This window comes from Tachyglossus aculeatus, chromosome 17 (genome assembly GCF_015852505.1).
Source record: "Tachyglossus aculeatus isolate mTacAcu1 chromosome 17, mTacAcu1.pri, whole genome shotgun sequence".
In the NCBI taxonomy this organism is placed as follows: Eukaryota; Metazoa; Chordata; class Mammalia; order Monotremata; family Tachyglossidae; genus Tachyglossus; species Tachyglossus aculeatus.
Window position 1 is genome coordinate 26,302,670 of NC_052082.1, and position 21,689 is coordinate 26,324,358.

Here is a 21,689-nt window from a genome sequence, read left to right on the forward strand (position 1 = left end):
ACGGACAAGAAAGCAGCATGGCCTACTTGAAAGAGCAGGAACCTGGGAGCCAGAGGACCCGGATTCTAATCCTGCTCTGTCTCTTGTCTGCTGTGTGACCTTGAGCAAGCCATTTAACTTCTCTGTGTTTCAGAGAAGGATGGATTCAATACCTGTTCTCCCCATCCCACTTAAACTGTGACCACCAGAAGTGACTGTTTTTAACCTGATTTGTTTAGTATCTACCACAGCACTTAATACAGAGCCTCGTACATAGTAAGAGCTCAACAAATACCACAGTTGTTACCTAAGAGGATGTGACCTCGGATAAACATTTATACAGGACTCCCTCTCCAGAATCTACTTAGAGAAGCAGCGCGGCTCAATGGAAAGAGCACGGGCTTTGGAGTCAGAGGTCATGGGTTCAAATCCCAGCTCTGCCATTTGTCAGTTGTGTGACTTTGGGAAAGTCACTTCACTTCTCTGGGCCTCAGTTCCCTCATCTGTAAAATGGGAAATAAGAGTGTGAGCCCCAAGTGGGACAACCTGATCTCCTTATATCCCCCCCACCCAGTGCTTAAAAGAACAAAGAACAGTGCTTTGCACATAGTAAGCGCTTAATAAATGCTATCATTATTATTATTACTTGACAAGTTCCTTGTCAAACAGAGTCGTTCCACTTTTGCAACAGAGTCCAGAGTGGCAGAGAGCTCAGGGCTGACTGTAGCAAGCCCCAACGAAAGGTGAGGCCTATGCTTTTCTGAACAAAAGACAATAGCGTTGCCACATCAGGGCAGAGGCAGCACAGGGGAAAGTTCTGAGCTAAGATTAACTGCTGATGGTAGCTAGGGAGAGAGAGAGAGAGAGAGTATGCATGGCGGGGGTGAGTAGAGGGGTGGTGTGGAAGTAATGTGTCACGATGGTAGACGGCAGATTTCTATTACCTAGAAAATTGTATGATTGGCTGAGAAAACATAATAATATCTAGTTAGGCCAGATTGATTTTCTCCCTGTGTGACCACCTGAGCATTCAGAGGGGTGGGAAGAGAAGAGGATGAGGAGAATTTCTTTTACTTCCTCCTGCTACTGCCCTTGGGGGTAAGGAGGGGTAGAGGAGTGGGTCCATAGCCCATGGAGTCCTATGGAGTACACTTCAGAGAAGGGAAGGGAATTGATAGGCGGGCAGGACTCATCACTATGAACTTTTGACCACCAGCCTCTGACCTGGTTGAGGAGGAAAATCCATGCTGCCTCATCTTCTCACCCACTCTTTGCTAGCAATGCCAAAACCGAGCCTCACTGCCTTAGGAAAGAGAATTGTTGATTTCTAAATCAGCCTCAAAAATGGTTAAGCTTTGGGAAATTCACCAAACATGTGACTTTCTGTCCATGAAGATGGATTCACTTTGCGGTACCAATACAACCACAACTTGTACTGTTTGATGTTCTTAAGGAGTTTTACTGCTACAAGAAGATGAAAAGGACAAATTCTTCACTAAAGTCAGAAAACAAAACCCCACTACCTCAGTCAGCAGAATATGTTTTGACCTCTGCAGCCTTCTGCAAAGATTCATAATGTTATTACAACTCCTAATATATTTAATATTGTGATATTAAGCATAGAATCACTTTAATAAAGATTAAACAGTGCTTTATCCATGCTTATCATTATATTATGTTTGCACGTAAAGGAAATTCATATTCCCATGAGTTCTCCCATAATGCATGTTTTCACTACCCATTTTGGATAAAATATTGTTAGGAAATTAGAGTGTTCTTCTGACAATACTTGTCCATCTGGATGGAACACAGTGAGATGCTGGAAGAAACAGCTGGCACGTGCATGTGGCCTTCATTATCAATACAGTGACCCAAACTTTCCTTAATTCAAAGTTTTAGTAAGAAGGAATCCCCACATTGTAGGAGAACTGACTGACAATTTCAAGTTCTGTAAAGATCCTGAATTTATGACAGGTATGTCTATATGAAAGCAGGGTGAAGAAGCAGCGTAGCTCAATGGAAAGAGCCCAGGCTTGGGAGTTGGAGGTCATGGGTTCAAATCCCGGCTCTGCCGCTTGTCAGCTGTGTGACTTTGGGCAAGTCACTTAACTTCTCTGTGCCTCAGTTACCTCATCTGCAAAATGGGGATTAAGATTGTGAGCCCCACGTGGGACAATCTGATCACCTTGTATCCTCCCCAGTGCTTAGAACAGTGCTTGGCACACAGTAAGTGCTTAACAAATGCCATTACTATTATTATTATTATGAAAGCATACCCTGTAAAACAACCTGCCATGCTACTATCACATTTTCAAGGATCATGATCCAACAGTATTCTGGGATATGCCTGAGCATAAATACATAAGCAATAGCACTGATTGCTAAATCAAACCAATTCCTCACCAATTCCTCTGAGAGTGGCAACAGTAAACCTGAAAGACGTAAGAGGAAGGAGATAGGATTTTTAGATGCTAATCTCTTTTCATGAACCACTGGTAAACTTTAAATGCCAAAGATGGTACCCCCATTTTCTTAAACAGGTCACTCATCTCAACACTGAGTATTTGTCTACCACTGAATAACTTCCTCATCCTAGATCATTATCAGGTTCAATGTGTTGACATAAATCCAAGATTGATTATCTGTATCAACGAAGGGAATCACTCTTCCTAATACACAATCTAACATTTTTCTCTCTTCTGAATAATAATAATAATAATAATCTTGGCATTTGTTAAGCACTTACTATGTGCAAAGCACTATTCTAAGCACTGGGGAGGATACAAGGTGACCAGGTTGTCCCACGTGGGGCTCACAGTCTTAATCCCCATTTTACGGATGAGCTAACTGAGGCACAGAGAAGTTAAGTGGTTTGCCCAAGGTCACACAGCTGACAAGTGGCTGAGTCAGGATTCGAACCCACGACTTCTGACTCCCAAGCCCTCGCTCTTTACACTGTGCCACTCTACTGATGATTTAGAATCGTTGGAAACATAGTTCTAATTTAACGTTCCTTAGTCTACCACTTTCCTATCCAAAGTATATTAAAATTGGTAACAAATCCATTCGTTCTAACTGATGAATTCATAAACTACTTGAAGTTCCGCTCTACTGCACTTGTCAATTTAATCCATGAAATTTTATCCGCACACATAAGTTTCAGACTACAGACCCAGTGAGCGTATTTTAAATTCTACTGGTTCAAATAGCATCTTCTAATCCTCATTTCCGATAAAGGAACTGGGATATACCCTGTAGAATAAGTAAACTGAAGACACAAATATGTTGTTGAATTTCTTATAATAAAAAGTAAATTAGTCTCTGTACATCATCTGCAAAATACATGTCCTCTAAAAAAATGAAAAAAACCCTGCATTTCTATAATTGGCATTTTAACACAATTATGTCTTTCAGCCAATATTTTGAACCTTCCGTGAAACCCTGTGACAATACATTACATGCAAATCCACTCAAGTACACATTCAAACCTCTCAATGGACACCTGTTTATAAGATATGTCTGGCTAATTGGAATGCTAGCTGTAGAGCAGATGGGGCATTGGTGTAGAGATATTGTCTTAATTTATTGTCCTGGGACTTCCTAATTACCAACTTAATTGGCAGGGACACACTACATTAAAATAATAATGTGCAGCTAATTATTTTTCACTTAGGCCAGCAAATAACTTTGCCTCTTTCCAAGTGAATGAAAGGAACTAAACTGGGACCGTAAATTGCCAAAGGAAAATTACCAAACCTAAACTGTCTTGGCAGTTAAAATAAGTGTTAAAATCTACCCATATACTGATCTATCTAACTAGATCTATGCAAATGGATCTAGATATCGATATGTTTGTCCTTCACTAACACACCCTAGTGAAATTCACCTAAGGGTACATTTAGGACTGAAAAGGCCAATACAGGACTAATAGTCACAACCATATTGTGCATGCACAAAGACTGTCTACTGCTCCACTGCTGGGCTTGTCTTTTTCTGGAACTTTTTTTCCACTTTGGACTTCTTGTCTCATGATCCTTACAAAGCTTCTTCTCAAAAAGAGGTTCTCCCTCTTGATTGTAATGCTCTGTGCTGGTCTACTTGTAGCAACTGACTCCCACTTTGAAGCTGTGTGAAATATTATTTCATTGCATCCATCAAATAATTCCTCTGTTCTCTTGCTTTCAATTTTCCAATTTCAGTTCACCCTTCCACGGATATTTGGATAGCCTACTTTTGTCCAATCTCCTCAAATGTCCTACCCATTCTAAGAATTCCTGATTGGACCAATATGAGAAGCAGCATGACCTAGTGAAAAGAGCATGGATCTGGGAGAGGGCCTGGGTTCTAATCCTGACTCTGCCACTTGTCTGCTGTGTGAGCTTGAGCAAGTCACTCAGCTTCCAACATGATTAGCTCGTATCTACCCCAGTACTTAGTACAGTGCCTGGCACATAGTAAATGCTTAACAAAAACCATTATAAGAAGAGTTGGGCAGTTATCTTGGGAGATTATAAGAATGTATAAAATAATAGTAATAATAGCATTCGTTAAGCACTTACTATGTGCCAAGCACTGTTCTAAGTGCTATGGAAACAGGTAATCAGGTTGTCCCACATGGGGCTCACAGTCTTAATCTCCATTTTCCAGATGAGGGAACTGAGGCACAGAGAAGTTAAGTGAGTTGCCCAAAGTCACACAGCTGACAAGTGGCGGAGTCGGGATTAGCACTCATGACCTCTGACTCCCAAGCTTGTGCTCTTTCCTCTGAGCTACGTTGTGTCTCCATAATAAAAGTATATTGTACTTTTATACTACATTTGTACAGACACGTACTATATATATAATGTATAGATGGCTTGATAACTCAGTTTTAGCAGTAGTTCCAATAACTAAGAGTTATTCAGTTATCTCATTATCTTTCTGCCTGGACAATGGAAATCGATCTAGGTGGGCTGGTTCAGTGACTGCTCCAGGTGTGATACAGTAATAACGTTGAGAAGTATGAGTTTCCCAGCTTCAAAGTTATACAAACCTGCCATAGGTTGAAAAAGGCCAGTACCACTATTAAAATCATTATTTGGAATTCGAAATGTGGCCTAAAATCCAGTATCCAGCTATGAAGCACATGAGCCAAGTAGGAGAAGCATAAAAATTACACCTGTCAGATAAAAGCAAGAAAAGCCCAGCAGTAGCTGGGCCTCAAATAGAAAGAGTTGCACTACAGTTCTTTGATAAGGAAATGGGGAATGGAAGGGAAAGACCACTTGGGTGGAAAAGCAGTCCTGAGGCTGCTGAGGTAGGCGCTCTGAGCAGTCTGGGTTGGAGATTGGGTGTAAACAGGGCAATTATGAAGATTGAGCAATTAACCACCAAACAGTAAAACACAAACTCTGTAAGGGATTTGCAGTATTGAATTATTCAGTTGCTTGGAAAGAGTGAGCAAAATGTGAATTTCATTGATTTACTGCCAACCCAAGTTGTCTTCTATGAATAATAAGAACTAAATGACTAGAAAAAGGACTCTATTTTTAGTTTTGGTGACCTTCAATGCTGTCAGTCTTTGAAGCTTGGTATCATTATTTGGATTAGGATGATGGTATTGAGTTAGTTTTATACAAATCTTTATAATTTACCATTGACCAATGTTATTGGTTGAAACATTTTCAATCAAGCTGACAGTGTTTTCAATATCATACTTAACCAACTTATTCAACCTGATTTTAAATACAGCACAGTTATACCTATACCATCTTCTATATGTTCAGTTGTTTCTCTTCAAAGCTTATCAGTGTTTAATTCACATTAAATGTTCTAATTATTCCCTAAAGTAAATTTAGACACCACAGAATATTCTCCTACCCACTGAGTTAATGGAGGAGAAGAATCCATTGAATTTGAAAGCTGAATTACTTTCTATCTCTTTTTTTGTCTTGAATTCTGATTTATGGAAACAGTACATTTTGTTGGAAAATTAATGCCTTACGTTCTCCTTTATTTCTCACTGTAAAACTAATATCTTACTTTCTTCTGTTGCTAAGTGTTTCTTCAGTGCCTCTTGCTGTGGAAATCTTCATCCCTTGCTTACTCTGATCAAGAGAACAGTCAGGAGTCTGTGTAGGTGTTGTGACAGGGTTACCACATATCTTGTTCACCTTAAAAATAAAGATTGGAATAGGAGGTTAGAAATATTGCATGAGTCCTGTATCTGAGTTATAGTTTTCGTATGTTAAAAGATAAGATTAGCCCACCTTTCTAATAATCTGTGCTTGTATAATCAGATATTCTGAACTACAAAACAGAACCCACGCTGTGTTCATTTACCAAATGGTTTCAAAAAATGGGGATTTCCTGTAGTGAGCCCGGTTAAATCCACTGTACCCAATAAATGACAGCTGTTCCAAATCCCTCACATGCAAATTACTCAATCAGTTAATCATATTTATTCAGTGCTTACTGTGTGCAGACCACGTACTAAGTGCTCGGGAGAGTACAATATAACCAAGTTGATAGGCGAGGGTGCAGTTTGTGGCGTGGAAGTGAATCCTTGGGGGTTCCCCCTGCAGCAGTAGATGCTGCTGTGCTGTCCTCATCTGCTTTTGACTGCAGAAATCATCATGGGTGTTCCAAGGGGAAGCACAAATGGAAGCAGGGGCATGACTGTACTCTGGAAATGATGGGAGGGAACAAATTTTAGCATGAGCCTCCCAGCCCTCTTCAATCTGTCTGGGCTTCCACGGTCAGAACTCAAAATAGTTTTAGAAAGTAGGGTGGAGTGAGGGAAAAGACAAATCGACAGGAATGGGCTAGCTTTCATAGAAGAATCTCACTGTTTCCTAATACTGACTTCTGGAGTGACTAAATCACTTCTTTAATCCATTCTTGGGACTATTGTCCTGCCATTTGATATGGATTGTGGTTCCTAGGTGGTGCTGGTGAAATTAATAATAATAATAATTCTGGCACTTAAGCTCTTACTCTGTAACAAGCACTCTACTACACTATAGGGTAGATAGAGGACAATCAGATCAGGCACAGTCCCTGGGCCACTTGGGTATCCCAGTATTAATCCTGATTTTACAGTTGAGAAAACTGAAGAACAGAGATGTTATGTGACTTGTCTAAGGTCACACAGCAAGCAAGTCACACAGCCTGGATCAGAATCCCAGTCTCCTAACTTCCAGGCCCACACTGTTTCCAAAAGGTCACACTTCTCCAGCAGCTGGACATATAAATGCCCAGAGGCCACACTCGTCTTGTAGACATTCGATGTGGTTAGAACTTGATACCCTTAAACTTATGACCACTCACATATACGTAAAGGCAGATTTGAGTAGATCCAAAACGAAGATGGAAATACTGGTGACTTTCTCACAGCATTTGAAATTTTGCTAACATGAAATATCAAAGCCTCCTCCCTAATGAATGGGAAAGTGTAAAAAAATTAACAACCCATTAGGCATACTTTTACTCTGAGCAGCACTAAAACACTTCCTTTGAAGAGCCCCATAGCTCAGCTGAAACAAGCTGACTTGGGTGGCAAACTCTATTACTACACCCTGCCTCTCTCTCTCTCTCAATTAAAAGCCTCTTGCATGTTTTGATCATTTTTCATTTTGACTTGGATTGCAATTTTCTCCTTGCTCTCCTCCCTGCTTTTTAACCTCCCTCCACTGCAATCAATCTGAAGTGCTTTATTTTCCTCCCTGAGGCTTATCTGCTCCTTCTCTCCATCACTGGCTTCCCTCTATCTTTTACTCTAACTTTGAGCTTTCTTGAAATTTCTTCATGCTTTGTCTTCATTACTCTTATTTGGTTTTCTTCAATCCTTTACCCTTGCTGCCAATCAATTTTCTTGGTAATCAATCAATTTGATCGCGTTATTACTGTGCTCAGAGTACTGTACTAAGCACTTGGGAGAGTACAACAGAACAGAGTTGGTTGGTAGACCCGTTCCGTACTCACAAGGAGCTTACAGTCTAGAAGGAGAGACAGACATAAACAAATACATAATGGATGTTTACATAAGTGCTGTGGGACTGAGGGAGAGGTGAGTAAAGGGTGCAAATCAAAGTGTAAAGTCAATGCAGAAGGGAGTGGGAGAAGAGGAAATGAGGACTTATTAAGACCTCCTCCTGGAAGAGATGTGCTTTTAATAAGACTGAAGGTGGGGAGAGTGATCGTCTATTGGATATGAAGAAGGAAGGCACTCCCAGCCAGAGGCAGGATGTGGGCAAAGGTTGGTGGCAAGATAGATGAGATCGAAGTGCAGTGAGTAGGTTGGATTTAGAGGAGGAAAGTGTGTGGGTTGCAGTAAGAGAGCAGAGAGGTGGTAGGACGGGACAAGGCGATTGAGTGCTTTAAAGCCAACGGTAAGGTGTTTCTGTTTGGTGCGGAGGTGGATGGACAACAACCACTGTAAGTTCTTGAGTGGGGAAATGTGGACTGAACGGTTTTGTAGAAACATGATCCGGACATGTGTAAAATGAACCAGACATCAGTGGAATGGGGAGAGACAGGAGACAGGAAGGTAGGCAAGAAGGCTTTAAGTTTGTTGTGGGCAGGGAATGTGTCTCTTTTTTGTTGTACTGTACTTTCCCAAGTGCTCAGGGTAGAGTTTCTCATTCTGGGCAAGTCACTTCACATCTCTGGGCCTCATCTGGAAAATGGGGCCCAAGTTGCAGAGCGGAATTTGAACCCATGACCTCGGCCTTCCAAGCCCGGGCTTTTTCCATTAAGCCACGCTGCCGGTTACTTGCTTTAAGTAAAACACCCTTCTCCCTGCCTCTCTGACTTATCCCATTTTTGAGTTTTGTATTGCTTTTTATTCTCCTTTTGTTGTATTGTGTATGTGTGAAGCTCTGATTAGGGATCAAGCACTTCTCTAGGCGCCCCTCCTGGAGTCTACCGCAGCCCCCACACCTGCCACCCCTAATGAGCGCCTCCTCCCCCACCGAGGACAGTGGTGATCGACAATCCACGGGGGCTCCTGTACAAGAACTCATTCATTCATTCAATCGATGGCATTTATTGGGCTCTTACTGTGTGCAGAGCACTGTCCTGAGAGCTTGGGAGAAGACAATAGAACAACAGACAGACACATTCCCTGCTCACGACAAACTCCCAGTCTAGAGGGGAAGCAGCCTGGCTTGGTGGTTAGAGCACGGGCCCGGGACTCCGAGGTCATCGGTTCTAATCCTGCCTGCTCCGCTTGTCTGCTGTGTGACCTCGGACAAGTCACTTCACTTCTCTGGGCCTCAGTTACCTCACCTGGAAAATGGGGATTAAGACTGTGAGCCCTGTGTGGGACAATGTGACTACCTCGTATCTACGCTAGCACTTAGAACAGTGCTTGGCACACATTAAGCGCTTAACAAATGTCATCATTATTATTCAGTCTACACTTCACTATGCTGCCCGGATTACCTTTCTACAGAAACACTCTGGGCATGTTACTCCCCTCCTCAGAAATCTCCAGTGGTTGCCTATCAACCTTTGCATGAAGCAAAACCCCTCACTATCGGCTTCAAAACTCTCCATCTCCTCGCCCCCTCCTACCTCACCTCCCTTCTCTCCTTCTCCAGCCCATCCTGCACCCTCCGCTCCTCTGCCGCTCACCTCCTCACTGGCCCTCGTTCTCGCCTGTCCCGCCATCGACCCCTGGCCCGCATCCTACCTCTGGCCTGGAATGCCCTCTCTCTGCCCATCCGCCAAGCTAGCTCTCTTCCTCCCTTCAAAGCCCTACTGAGAGCTCACCTCCTCCAGGAGGCCTTCCCAAACTGAGCCCCTCATCCTCTGCTCCTCCTCCCCTCCTCATCACCCCCACTCCCTCCCTCTGCCCTACCCCTTTTCCCTCCCCACAGCAATCATGTACATTTGTACATATTTTTTACTTTATTAATGATGTGTATCTATATAGCAATAATTCTATTTATCTATTCTGATGGTATTGACACCTGTGTACTTGTTTTGTTTTGTTGTCTGTCTCCTCCTTCTGGACTGTGAGCCTGTTGTTGGGTAGGGACCAACTCTATCTGTTGCCGATTCATACTTTCCAAGTGCTTAGTACAGTGCTCTGCACACAGTAGGCGCTCAATAAATGCAATTGAATGAGTGAATGAAAGAATCTAAGTCACACTTCTTAAACATAAGGTTCCTAAGCAAAGTTCTAACCAGGCAGGACTTTCTGGCTGCACTGGTCTGTACTGAGTTAAATTTAAAGTCAGATCACCTGATGGTATTTTAGTAGTTACTGTTCTAGTAAGCACAACCATGTGCCAAAATAATGATCCTGCTGAGGGCATAGAGGGGCAGCAGATGTCAATCATGTCAGTAACATCAGTATATTGGATTAAAGTGACTAAATGAATAGTTGAATATGTGAATACATTAACGCTGAAGGTGGATGGAAAGAGCACAGGCTTGGGAGTCAGAGGATGTGGATTCTAATCTCGGCTCCGCCACTTGTTTGTTATGTGATCTTAAGCAAGTCACAATGTCTGTGCCTCGGTGACCTCACTTGTAAAATGGGGATTATGACTGTGAGCCCCATGTGGGACAACCTGATTACCTTATATTTGCCCCAGTGCTTGACACATAGTAAGCACTTAACATAGACCACTATGAGCATTATTACTATTATAAAGCTATAATGGCAGATCAACAAAACTGAAGAGCCATCATCCACCCCCTTTGCCTAACTTTCTCACCTTGGCCTGGGTCATCCTTCCGTTCTTTAAACCGATATCTTTCCTCCTCCTCGTGATCTCAGCCCTTACCCAAATCTTCACTCATTCTCCAAATTCTGAGCCTCTTTTAACTAGTTTCTCATCCTGGTTCCATTTCCAGCTTAAGTAAACTATCGAAGGTGGCATAGTGCCAGATGACATTTTATAGGGTATCGAGCATTTGATGTTGGTCAAAATATTTCAGTTATTGAATTTTCCTTTATAAAATGTTTGATTTTGGCTGGAGGCCCTAAGCAGCAGTCTTGGATTTGATGGTTTTTAATTGTCTCTGTTTTCTACAAAGTAAGCCACGAGAGGGAGTACTAGGATTTCAATTCTACTGTATTTTCACACTTTAAACTTGCCACTGGATAATGGCAACTTATTTTAAAACTGTTAATTGTTCAGTGGAACATTATGCCTCGCATGGGCCTTATGGGCAAAGCCTCATTTTACCAGGCACCTCTGGCTTTCATACTGCAGGTTAACTCAAGTGATTCAAGACTGCAAATAATTTTAACCTTACAGGACCCAGGACCCATGAAATAAAAAAAGAAAGAAAAAGAAACCTTGAAACAGGCAGTGCAAAAATAACAATGTAAGTGAAGAAATTGCCTAGCGCTGGGGGAAAGTAAAGGTGCAGGTAAAGCTTTCAATATTAAACCACCTCCATTAGTTGATTGCCTCTCAACTTGCTGAGAGACCCAATGAATCCCTTTGTAAATGCTAGCAAGAGACCCAGCAATAAATAATAAGTGAATGCAGGAATGAAGCTGGGAAATTATAAAAGACCAAATGGGATGTCCACAGGAATCTGTAAGCTTGGAGAAAGGGATCAATACTGCTGCTACATAAAAAATGGTGCAAAGTATACTAGACCCTCCCTTAAGAATGATAGGTGAGCCCCAGCCTGAGACTCCAAGACTGAGGCTGTGCAAAGAGGAATTAATTACAGTGGTAATTGTTTGCTTAGAGCCACTCTACTCTCAGCCTTGTCAGTCATGTTCCGGCTGGAGAATGGAATGTAATAAATGACCACGTGGGCAGGATTTACAGAACAATGCAAGCGATGTATACAGTTTTCACCCATATTATCCAGCTACTGGCAAAACCAGGGCTAGAACCCAGGGTCCCCAAATTGCAGAGCAGAACTCTTTCCATTGGGCCAACAGCATGGCCCTTAAACCCTGCCTTGGAAACCTTACAAGCTGGATTCAATTGTTGGCACAGTTACCTTTTACGAGCCTATACATTTGTCTAGCATTTGTCTCAGTATCACACATTCTACTCTCCTGTATTTTGGCCTGTCAATCTGGAAACATTCTGAAATCACATCTCATCCAGGGAGGCCTTCCCGGATTAACCTCTAATCGGGCTTCTTTATGGATAAAAATAAATGCCACCAGCTTCTCAGAGCCTAAGCACTGCAAGCTCTTTGTGAGCAGGGAACGTATCTATTATACTTTACCAGCACTTAGTACAGTGCTCTGTATACAGTAAGTGTTCAATAAATATCATCGGTTGATTAAATAATCACGAAACTGGCAGCACTTATGCACATTTTTGCACGTCTTATAAACTCTATTTCTTCCTTCTAGCTGTAATTTACTTGGGTGTCTGTCTTCTCCACTAGATTGTAAGCTCCTTGAGGGTAGATACAGTAATTTTACTGTACTCTTCCAAATGCTTAAGGGACTTGTACAGAGCATTGAGCTCACTCTGTGGGCTCAATAAAAAGTATTTTACTATGACTATGAGGGGAGTGGCCCAGTTTAGCTACTTAATCTGCTTGGTAGGGATCAAACCTAATGCTGCGGGGAGAAAGAGACAGTGGGGTATTCATTTGGAGAGAAAAGTAAATGATGGGAGCAGTAGAATGGCAGTTTTGACTATTGTGTAGCATCAGACAAAAATTACTGGAGATGTTGGAAAACGTCAGAAGCAGCATAGCTTAGTGGAAAGAGCATGGGCCTGAGAGTTGGAAGTTCTGGGTTCTAATCCTGACGGTACCACTTGTCTGCTGTGTGACCTTGGACAGCTCACTTGACATCTCTGTGTCTGTTTCCTCATCTGTAAAATGGGGATTAGGACTGTGAGCCCCCGTGGCACAACCTGATCATCTTGTAACCTTTCCAGCACTTAGAACAGTGCTTTCCACATAGTAAGTGCTTAATAAATGTCATCATTATTATTATTATTAATAACCCTATCCCTAATTACTACTTTTACCACTATGTGCTTTTGTGAGCTTCTTGAGTCAGACATTCTGCAAAGGAGTGTTGACCACTGAGTAGCTGGTTTGTTTTTGGTATTCCAGGAGATAATGTTTCTTTGATTTCATAGGCTCAAACACAGCTAAATTCAGACATCTGGCTGTGCTTATGGGAGGGCAAAAAGGTGTGGACTCGACTTTCCTCACAATGCCATCACAAGCCAGTTTATGTACATATAACGTATCAATGATATCATATGCAACATTCTGTAGAAGACTGTTTCTCACCTCCATCTATCAAATGAGAACCTTGGGCAACTCAGCTTCAAGACCCTGGTTTATGTCCCACTACTAGATCACTTTGGTCTTGAATGTCATCTTTGAGAAGGGCAGCAATATAGGTAGTTTAGAGAGAAGCTAAGGAACTGACATCTTTGAGAAGGACTGAAGGACCGCCAGCTTTGGGAAGTCCCTTTGAGGTGATAGTGAGGTAATTTACCATCTTAAGCTGGTCCTGTATCCAGATCTTGATGTTATATTGCTTTTAATATATTTCTATATAAAGATGTTCACCCCAAAACCCTGTCCTACAGAACTTATGTACATAGCCTTATACTCTGCCATTTTTCTATCTATAAGTTATTTCAATGTTTGTCCCCTCCTTTAGTTTGTAAGCTCCTTCTGGGCAAGGATCTCGTCAACCAACTCTACTGTACTGTATTTCCCCAGTCATTTAGGACAGTTTTATTTAAATTAATGTCCATCTCCCCCTTTAGACTGTAAGCTCATTGTGGGCAGGGAATGTGTCTGTTACATTATTATACTGGACTCTCCCAAGCGTTTAGTACACTGCTTAGCACACAGCACCCAATAAATACAATTGACTGACTGCTCTGCACAAAATAACCATTCAGTGAATATCAAGGATTGACAAAGAAGTCTGTCACATTTTTTCAGATATACAGCCTGAACGGCAATCTGTTTTTTCCTCCCTCTTTTCTTGTCTTCTTTGCTCTCCATTCTGCCCATTTCCTCTCACCATTCACACAGAACAGTAACATTCTCCCTTCCCCAGATCTTATCTTACTTCCCAAAGTTAACTTTGCTTTCCCTACCCTAAATCCACTTTTCTGTCACTCAGTCACATCAGTCTTGTTGCCCAATGAGACTGTATTTACTTTTTTTAAAGTGAGGGAATTCCCTTGAGTCCTATCTCTCCTTTTGACAATAAATGTCTGTTGATACTTAAGTAACTGAATGAGAAACAAAACAATCTCTTCCTACAAAAACTCTTTACAAGAGGAACCACCTTGCCATATTGCAGTTGTGAAGAAATAAAATCTATCAAAAGAGTGGAATGTTCAATAGCTCGTTAAACAGCAGTAGAAACAATGAAGCATAATCTCCTGCATTTCTAGTGTTAAATGAACTATTTAGTTTTATTTCGCAAATAAACTGAATAGAAGCCTATTTCATGGAAAATGGCATCCATATATGAAACTGAAGACAGTATATAAAGGATAATATTTCAAGGACACCACTCTAGTATAAATTATTTACACTAGAATGTTCATTGTTTCATAACTTTCAAAAGCCTGATATCCACGAAGTTTAAGATTTCTACATTCTCTCCTTTCCCCTCAGTGTGGCTCAGTGGAAAGAGCACAGGCTTTGGAGTCAGAGGTCATGGGTTCAAATCCCTGCTCTGCCAATTGATGCTGTGTGACCTTGGGCGAGTCACTTAACTTCTCTCTTCCTCAGTTACCTCAACTGTAAAATGGGGATTAATACTGTGAGCCCCCTGAGGAACAACCTGATCACCTTGTAACCTCCACAGTGCTTAGAGTAGTGCTTTGCACATAGTAAGCACTTAATAAATGCTATTACTATTATTATTTCCATTCAACCTTTCTCTTGCAAGTTATTAGCCTTCCCAGCCCTGGTAGGCTCCCCTTCTTTCCCACCTACCTCTTTGGGATATCCCGGTCTACCTTCCCACCCCCTTAACAGTATTTTCAGGATTGCTCTGTACTTCTTGTTTGTTTATCTCTGATCTGGGTGTCAGTATGCTCAATTAAGGTTCTTCCTTCACTCACTGGCACCAGGACAGAGTGAGACAAATAATTTGCTATTGGTTGGATATGACATTTATTAAATGCATATTGTGAGCTAAGCACTGTATTAAGCACTTGCATCAATTCAGTATAATTAGATCAGACCAGGTCCCTACACAAGATCACACATATATGTATATATGTTTGTACATATTTATTACTCTATTTATTGATTGATTTTACTTGTACATATCTATTCTATTTATTTTATTTTGTTAGTATGTTTGGTTTTGTTCTCTGTCTCCCCCTTTTAGACTGTGAGCCCACTGTTGGGTAGGGACTGTCTCTATATGTTGCTAACTTGTACTTCCCAAGCGCTTAGTACAGTGCTCTGCACACAGTAAGCGCTCAATAAATACGATTGATGATGATGATGATCACACTGTAGACTGTAGAATCAGAATACTGGATCGGGGGCAATAATAAATCAACAAATGCAACAATGGGAAAATAAACAATTTTTTTTTTGGAATGATGGAGTCTTCAAACTCTTCATGGCACCGGACAAATAGTGCTTAGTTAACAAATTGCTCTGACTTTCCGATATTCTAGATGTTCCAAAGTCAGTCTGTGGTGTCTGTATTGTATGTAAATATATGTGACTATAGTTCACTATTTACACAGATGAATAACACTGATTCCAGTAGTTTATATGAAGTCGCAACTCAGACAGTTCTGGCAATGTTGTCTTTGTTTTATGGGAAGTACAATGGAAAGGTCCCTCTCAGGGTCACAACTGGAGAGTTTCCAGTACTCTACCAGTCTCAACTATGGGAGGGAGAGTCAAGCAGAAGTATATCCATTCCACTCCTAGATGGGGAGTGACTAGCGAGTGAAAAGCAATTTACTAGAGATTGGAAAGCAATCTACTACAAGTTAAAACTCACCTGAGCCAGGCAGCAGTGCCATGGGAGAGAGTCAGGGGCGGAGACTCAAGTTTACTGCACAAAAGGAGGCAATGGTAAACCACTTCCAAATTTTTTACCAAGAAAACTCAATGGGTACACTACCAGAATGATTGCAGGTGGAGATGGGGTGTTCCGGGAGAGCTGTGTCCATGGCATCATTATGAGTCAGAGACAAGTCAACAGCATAAGACAAGAAATGACTATGGAAGGATAAATTGGCCCCAGATCAGTTCTATTAAAGCTATAGTGTCAATCAGGACTCACTGCAGGCTAATCTCATATTGCTATTTCAATTTTGTTTTTCCAAAAGCAAAAAATTGTTCAAGATTCCTCATTGAGAATTTTATTATATTAAAAGATTAAATGCTTCTTATACCAGGAATGAATAACAATTCGAGAAAGACTCCAAGATTCAAGAATGAAAATAGGGGTTTTTTTTTGTCTCAGAGTGGAAAAAAACTTCTGTGTGATATTACTTTGAACCCAAATTTAGATTCTCCAAACATGTACCATTAGTTCCACTAGAAAGCTCTTTGCTGGTTAATTTATCAGAACCGTATACATAATTTTAATGATTTCAAGAGAGTTTTGTCCTATGTAGTGACTAATTCCTTTGTACTGTATGCCTGAATAAAGGTAATCATCCTTCAGTGAAATTTCAAAATGATAAAATCAGAAAACAAAGACAGAGCCGCAAGGGTGAATGTACTAAGTGGAATTCTCACACATAAATATACTCATGCAGGCTACTTGCGCAGATATGCTACCTCACCGTGCCTATACATGAATCCGGTGGTAACTAGTAAGGGAAGGAGAAGATGAAGAACAAAGTTTTCTCCTTTTTACCTTCAGAAGAGCAATGTTTCGTCTCTCCCTAAGAGAAAGAATGGGATATACCGGAATGGGAGGTAATTAGTTTCAAGTCTCAGGCTCCTGAATAATAATAACACTTATTATTATGGTATTAAAGTGCTTACTATGTGCCAGGCACTGTACTAAGTGCTGAGGTAGAGACATGGTAATCAAATTAGACACAGTCCCTGTCCCACATAGGGCTCAATAGTCTTCATCCCCATTTTACAGATGAGGAAACTGAAGCACGGAGATGTAAAATAACTTTTCCAAGCTCACACAGTAGAGTGGAGGAACCAGTAATAGAAGCCAGGGCCTCCCGACTTCCATGTCCATGGTCTATCCACAGGACCATGCTGCTTCTCAATCGTTTGCTAAGAAAGAACAGTTGGGCAAAGTATGGGGACAAGGTTTGTGGCCTAGGGATGATGTAGTTTTCACTAACTGACTGTAAAATGGGAACTATGCTTGCATATATGAGTAGTGATTTCAGTTTCTAGTTTCTCAAAATAGAGTATTACTGATTGACTAAAGCAATCAATGAATATGTGTGTGTGTGTGTGTATGTGTGTGTATGGGAATTACAGCTCAGTTGGCTCAGTGTAAAGATCACGGGTTTTGGAGTCAGAGGTCATGGGTTCAAATTCTGGCTATGCCAATTGTCAGCTATGTGACTTTGGGCACATCACTTAACTTCTCTGTGCCTCAGTTACCTCATCTGTAAAATGGGGATGAAGACTGTGAGCCCCACGTGGGACAACCTGATCACCTTGTAACCTCCCCAGCGCTTAGAACAGTGTGTTGCACATAATAAGTGCTTAATAAATGCCATAATTATTATGTAACTGTGACGGGCACAGTGCTTGCCTCCTCCCGTCACCAACAAAACCCACATTCAGTCACTGGGGTCTCCCCCTAGCTCTGGGCCCAAGTAGACATTGCAGGAATAAAAGTTGAAAGTGGTGGGGGGGGGGGGGGGGGGGAGTGTGTGTGTGTGTGTGTGTGTGTGTTTTTGTGTGTGTGTGTGTGTGTGTGTGTGTGTGTGAATAAAGAGAGAAATTTGATGTTTTTCCCTGATTCCAACTGCTTTAGCCAATTTTACTAGGAAATACCACGTCCCGCTCTAGCCTTAACTTGGACTGCAGGGTGAGAAAAGTAAACCCCAAGCAAACTGTGCATTCCAGTAGCCAACAGATAGAGGAGGTGAGCTCTCCGAGGGTCTACCGAGAAAAATGCCTATTTTCCAAAGAGCCGGAGTCTAAGATATTATTGCTGAGCTTCCCGCTCGCACTAGCAGTGCAGATCCCAACTTATCCGGCGGCTCATCCTTCCAATGTTAATCCTTCAGACTGAGGACTGCTTTATTCCAGCTCTTCATTCCAGCATTAAGAAAACAAGAGATGTAGGGTGGGAGTTTATGGAGATAAAGAAAAACGTTTCTCCGCCCCGTCCCCCTTCCCCTCCATCCTTCCCACTTCCTGCCACTTCTCTACCCACCAACAGCCCAGGTTTGGCACCTGGCAAACAAAAAAACCAAAGTGAGCATTTTGTTGTTTTTCTTTGAAAAGTACTGGGGGGCATTGTTATTAGCACTGCTTCTTCTAAAAAATATCCATCTGCTCTTAAAAGCATATACACCCCTTTGCAAATATTTCTGTTAGAGTTGAGACACTTCAGGGAAGTTCATAAAAACAAAAAATGAAATCGTCTTTTAAAATGATTCATTAAATAGATAGCAGCACACAGTTATCAGGGAAACAGCCTGGATTAGTGGAGAGACCTCTGGGCTAGGAGTCAGAAGACCTGGGTTCTAATCCTACTCAGAAAGTGAGCCTCATGTGGACTAGGGACTAGTGCTTACTGCAGTCCTTGGCAAATAGTAAGCTCTCAGTAAATACCATAAATAATTAAGTAACTGTTTGTGCTACCCAGCCTCAGTGGACCTGTTTTTGCATTTTAAAATACCTTTTTCTATGAAGAAAATCCTTAGAGAAGCAGCGTGGCTCAGTGGAAAGAGCACGGGCTTGGGAGTCAGAGGTCATGGGTTCTAATCCCGGCTCCGCCGCTTATCGGCTGTGTGACTTTGGGCAAATCCCTTAACTTCTCTGTGCCTAATCTGTAAAATGGGGATTAAGATTGTGAGCCTCAGATGGGACAATCTGATCACCTTGTATCCCCCCAAGCACTTAGAACAGTGCTTTGTACATAGTAAGTGCTTAAAAAAATACCATCATTATAATTTAAGATTAACATTTTTAGACCACTTTTAGTTGGGTTGGTTTGAGGTGTGTAGGTCTTTAATGCCCCAATTAACTGTAATTTGGCATCTCTCATATGGGATTACTGTTTTGTTCAGTTTTCTTTTGGCTACTTTCTAACTAACTTCATGGTTTGGTAGTGTCAATCATTACTTCTTTTTGATATGATCCTTCCTGCCAGGATAGGTAATTTAATTAAGCCATAGCCAGTATTGCTTGAATGTGTCTAAACCTTTCCTATTAACTCACTTACCATTCAAGACCATGATAAGTGTTTTTGCGCAGGCCTTTTTTAATATTTGGTCTTTTTTTTGGTATCTGTTAAGCACTTACTAGGTAACCGGCACCGTAGTAGGCACTGGAGTAGATTCAAGATAATCAGGTTGAACACAGTCCCTGTCCCACATGGGGCTCACAGTCTTAACCTGTTTTACAGATGAGGTAACTGAGGCACAGAGAAATGAAGTCTCTTGCCCAAAGTCATACATCAGACAAGTGGCAGAGCTGGGATTAGAACCCAGGTCCTTATGGCTCCCAGGCCTATTCTCTATCCGTTAGGCTATGCTGCTTCTCATACATGTTTTAAAAACCATCCTTTCTTTTTGCTCATTGACTCCCATATTCATTGCCCTTTATCAATTATTCCAGAATTCTAACTCCCTCCTGAAGCACCCAGCAGCCTCACTTCCCCATTAACTCTTCTGTTTTGTTCACTCTCAGTGCCTAGTATAGTGCTCAACAGACAGTAAGAGCTTGATAATCAATCCCTGTACTCAGCAATCCAACAGAGTTGGTAGACATGTTCCCTGCCCACAGTAGGTTGCAGTCTAAAGGGGATGTCAAACATGAATATAAATGTACATAAGTGCTGCGGGGCTTAGGGTGAGCTGAATAGCAAGTGCTCAAAGGGTACAGGTCCGAGAGTACAAGAAACACAGAAGGGAAAGGGAGTCAGGGAAAAGAGGACTTAATCAGGGAAGGCCTCTTAGAGGATACAGCTATGAAAATAAAGAGAGTGGTGGTATTGCATTGATGGACGTTAAGGGAGTTCCAGATCAGAGGGAGGACTTGGAAAAGGGGGCAACTGAGTGAAGCCACTGGAAACCTCTCACATCTTCCCAGCACGAGGCCCAAGACCTCTGTTCCCAACATGTCTCACGCAAGTGGGGCCACAGCGATAATAGCAACAGTGCCCAGCCTTTACAAATTTTCAAAACTTGGATAGGTTTGGCTATATCAATAATCCTGATGACCTAACAGTTCCTTGAATCTCCTACTTGTCGCCTTTAATATGTGCATGTTGTATCAATTTCACTGTCGCCATTTATGCTGCTTTGCATTGATATTATTTCATCTTCCTGTTGTGTTTGTCAGCAAATCATTCGTCACCTTATTTCTCCAATGTAAGCCCCTAGAGGGCCAGGAACCATGTCTAACTCTTACCTATATTTTTTTTCCCCAGAGCTTATTACAGTGAGAGCTTAATATTATTTCAAAAATCACTACTACTACAATTACTTAGTACTATTATTACTATTACAACTACTACTGCTACTACAACTACTACTAGAGTGTGAGGCTAAAAAGTCATTCTATCTGGCCTTATGTCTGAGGAGGGAACTCTAAAGAAAGATGTGGATGGAATCTTTCTCTATGAGCTGCCTTTCGGTAGGAAGTCTGCTTTATCTTGGGTGCAGAGTGAATTCTCTCTCTGGATAGCTCCTGTAAAAATCAGTCAACCTTCTTTTGGATGACTGGTGTTATCATCATCTCAGCTCACCCTGATATTCCACAACAGATGGTAAAGTCCCCGAGAGCTGATCATATACCTGCTGAGATTTTCAACACAGAAGGGAGGTACTGCTTGAAGCTGCCAAAAAGAAGTCCTATCAATGACTGGTCTGAAATCCAAGTGTTTGTGCCAATCCCACTTTTTCCCCCTCAGTGTGTAGGGACTGACTTTTCAACTCTGAAACAGCAGCAGAAGAAGACGAGAAACTGAAAGCAAATCTAAATTGTTCTGACTGAATTACAAAACAATTTTAAAAAAAGAAGGAATCAGGATAATCAGGTTGGACACAGTCGCCGTCCTGCATCAAGATCACAATCTAAGTAGGAGGAACAACAGGCTGAGATTAATTTTCTCCTGTTACTTTCTGTTCCTACTGTAGTCTCCTAGGTATTTAGTACAGTTCTCTGCACACTAAAGATATTCATTTCTACTGAGACAAGGAGAAGCTTCAATCAGCTGAAACTGCAGCAGAAGGGTTTCATGTTGAATCTTAACAAGTCCTTTCTTGATGTAAGGCCCAGAGGAGGCCGAAACACAAAACTAATGAAATGTGGGGCACTATGTCGACTGTATTTATCTAGGGTGGTCACTTGACGGGACAAGTGGAGGAGTACTTGACCTTACATGTGCTGCTTTGGGCACGAAGCATACTGTAATGACAATTTCTGTGCCACTTAACAGAAGGACCTCTGATCATCTCCGCTATTCCCTTTGCTTGCTCCAGACCCCCTGAATTTCCCTTCCAGGTTTTTCCGAGCAGAGGTGCCATTTCCAAGCTGTTCAACTTGGCAGCAGTAGGTACGACAGAGAGAGGCTGGGCGTTTAAAATAAAAATACCAGACATAAATAT

At 41.6% G+C, this 21,689-nt stretch overlaps 1 protein-coding gene across 1 annotated transcript in view; it reads right to left on the reverse strand.

The window, feature by feature from the left end:
* The window catches only part of GPC5 (glypican 5), an 809,030-nt gene that overhangs the window by 635,820 nt on the left and 151,521 nt on the right, over nucleotides 1–21,689 (reverse strand). The window contains exon 4 of the mRNA XM_038758802.1: nucleotides 6,001–6,131. Within this exon, the coding sequence (XP_038614730.1) occupies nucleotides 6,001–6,131 (131 nt within the window). The remainder of the gene's footprint in view (nucleotides 1–6,000; nucleotides 6,132–21,689) is intronic.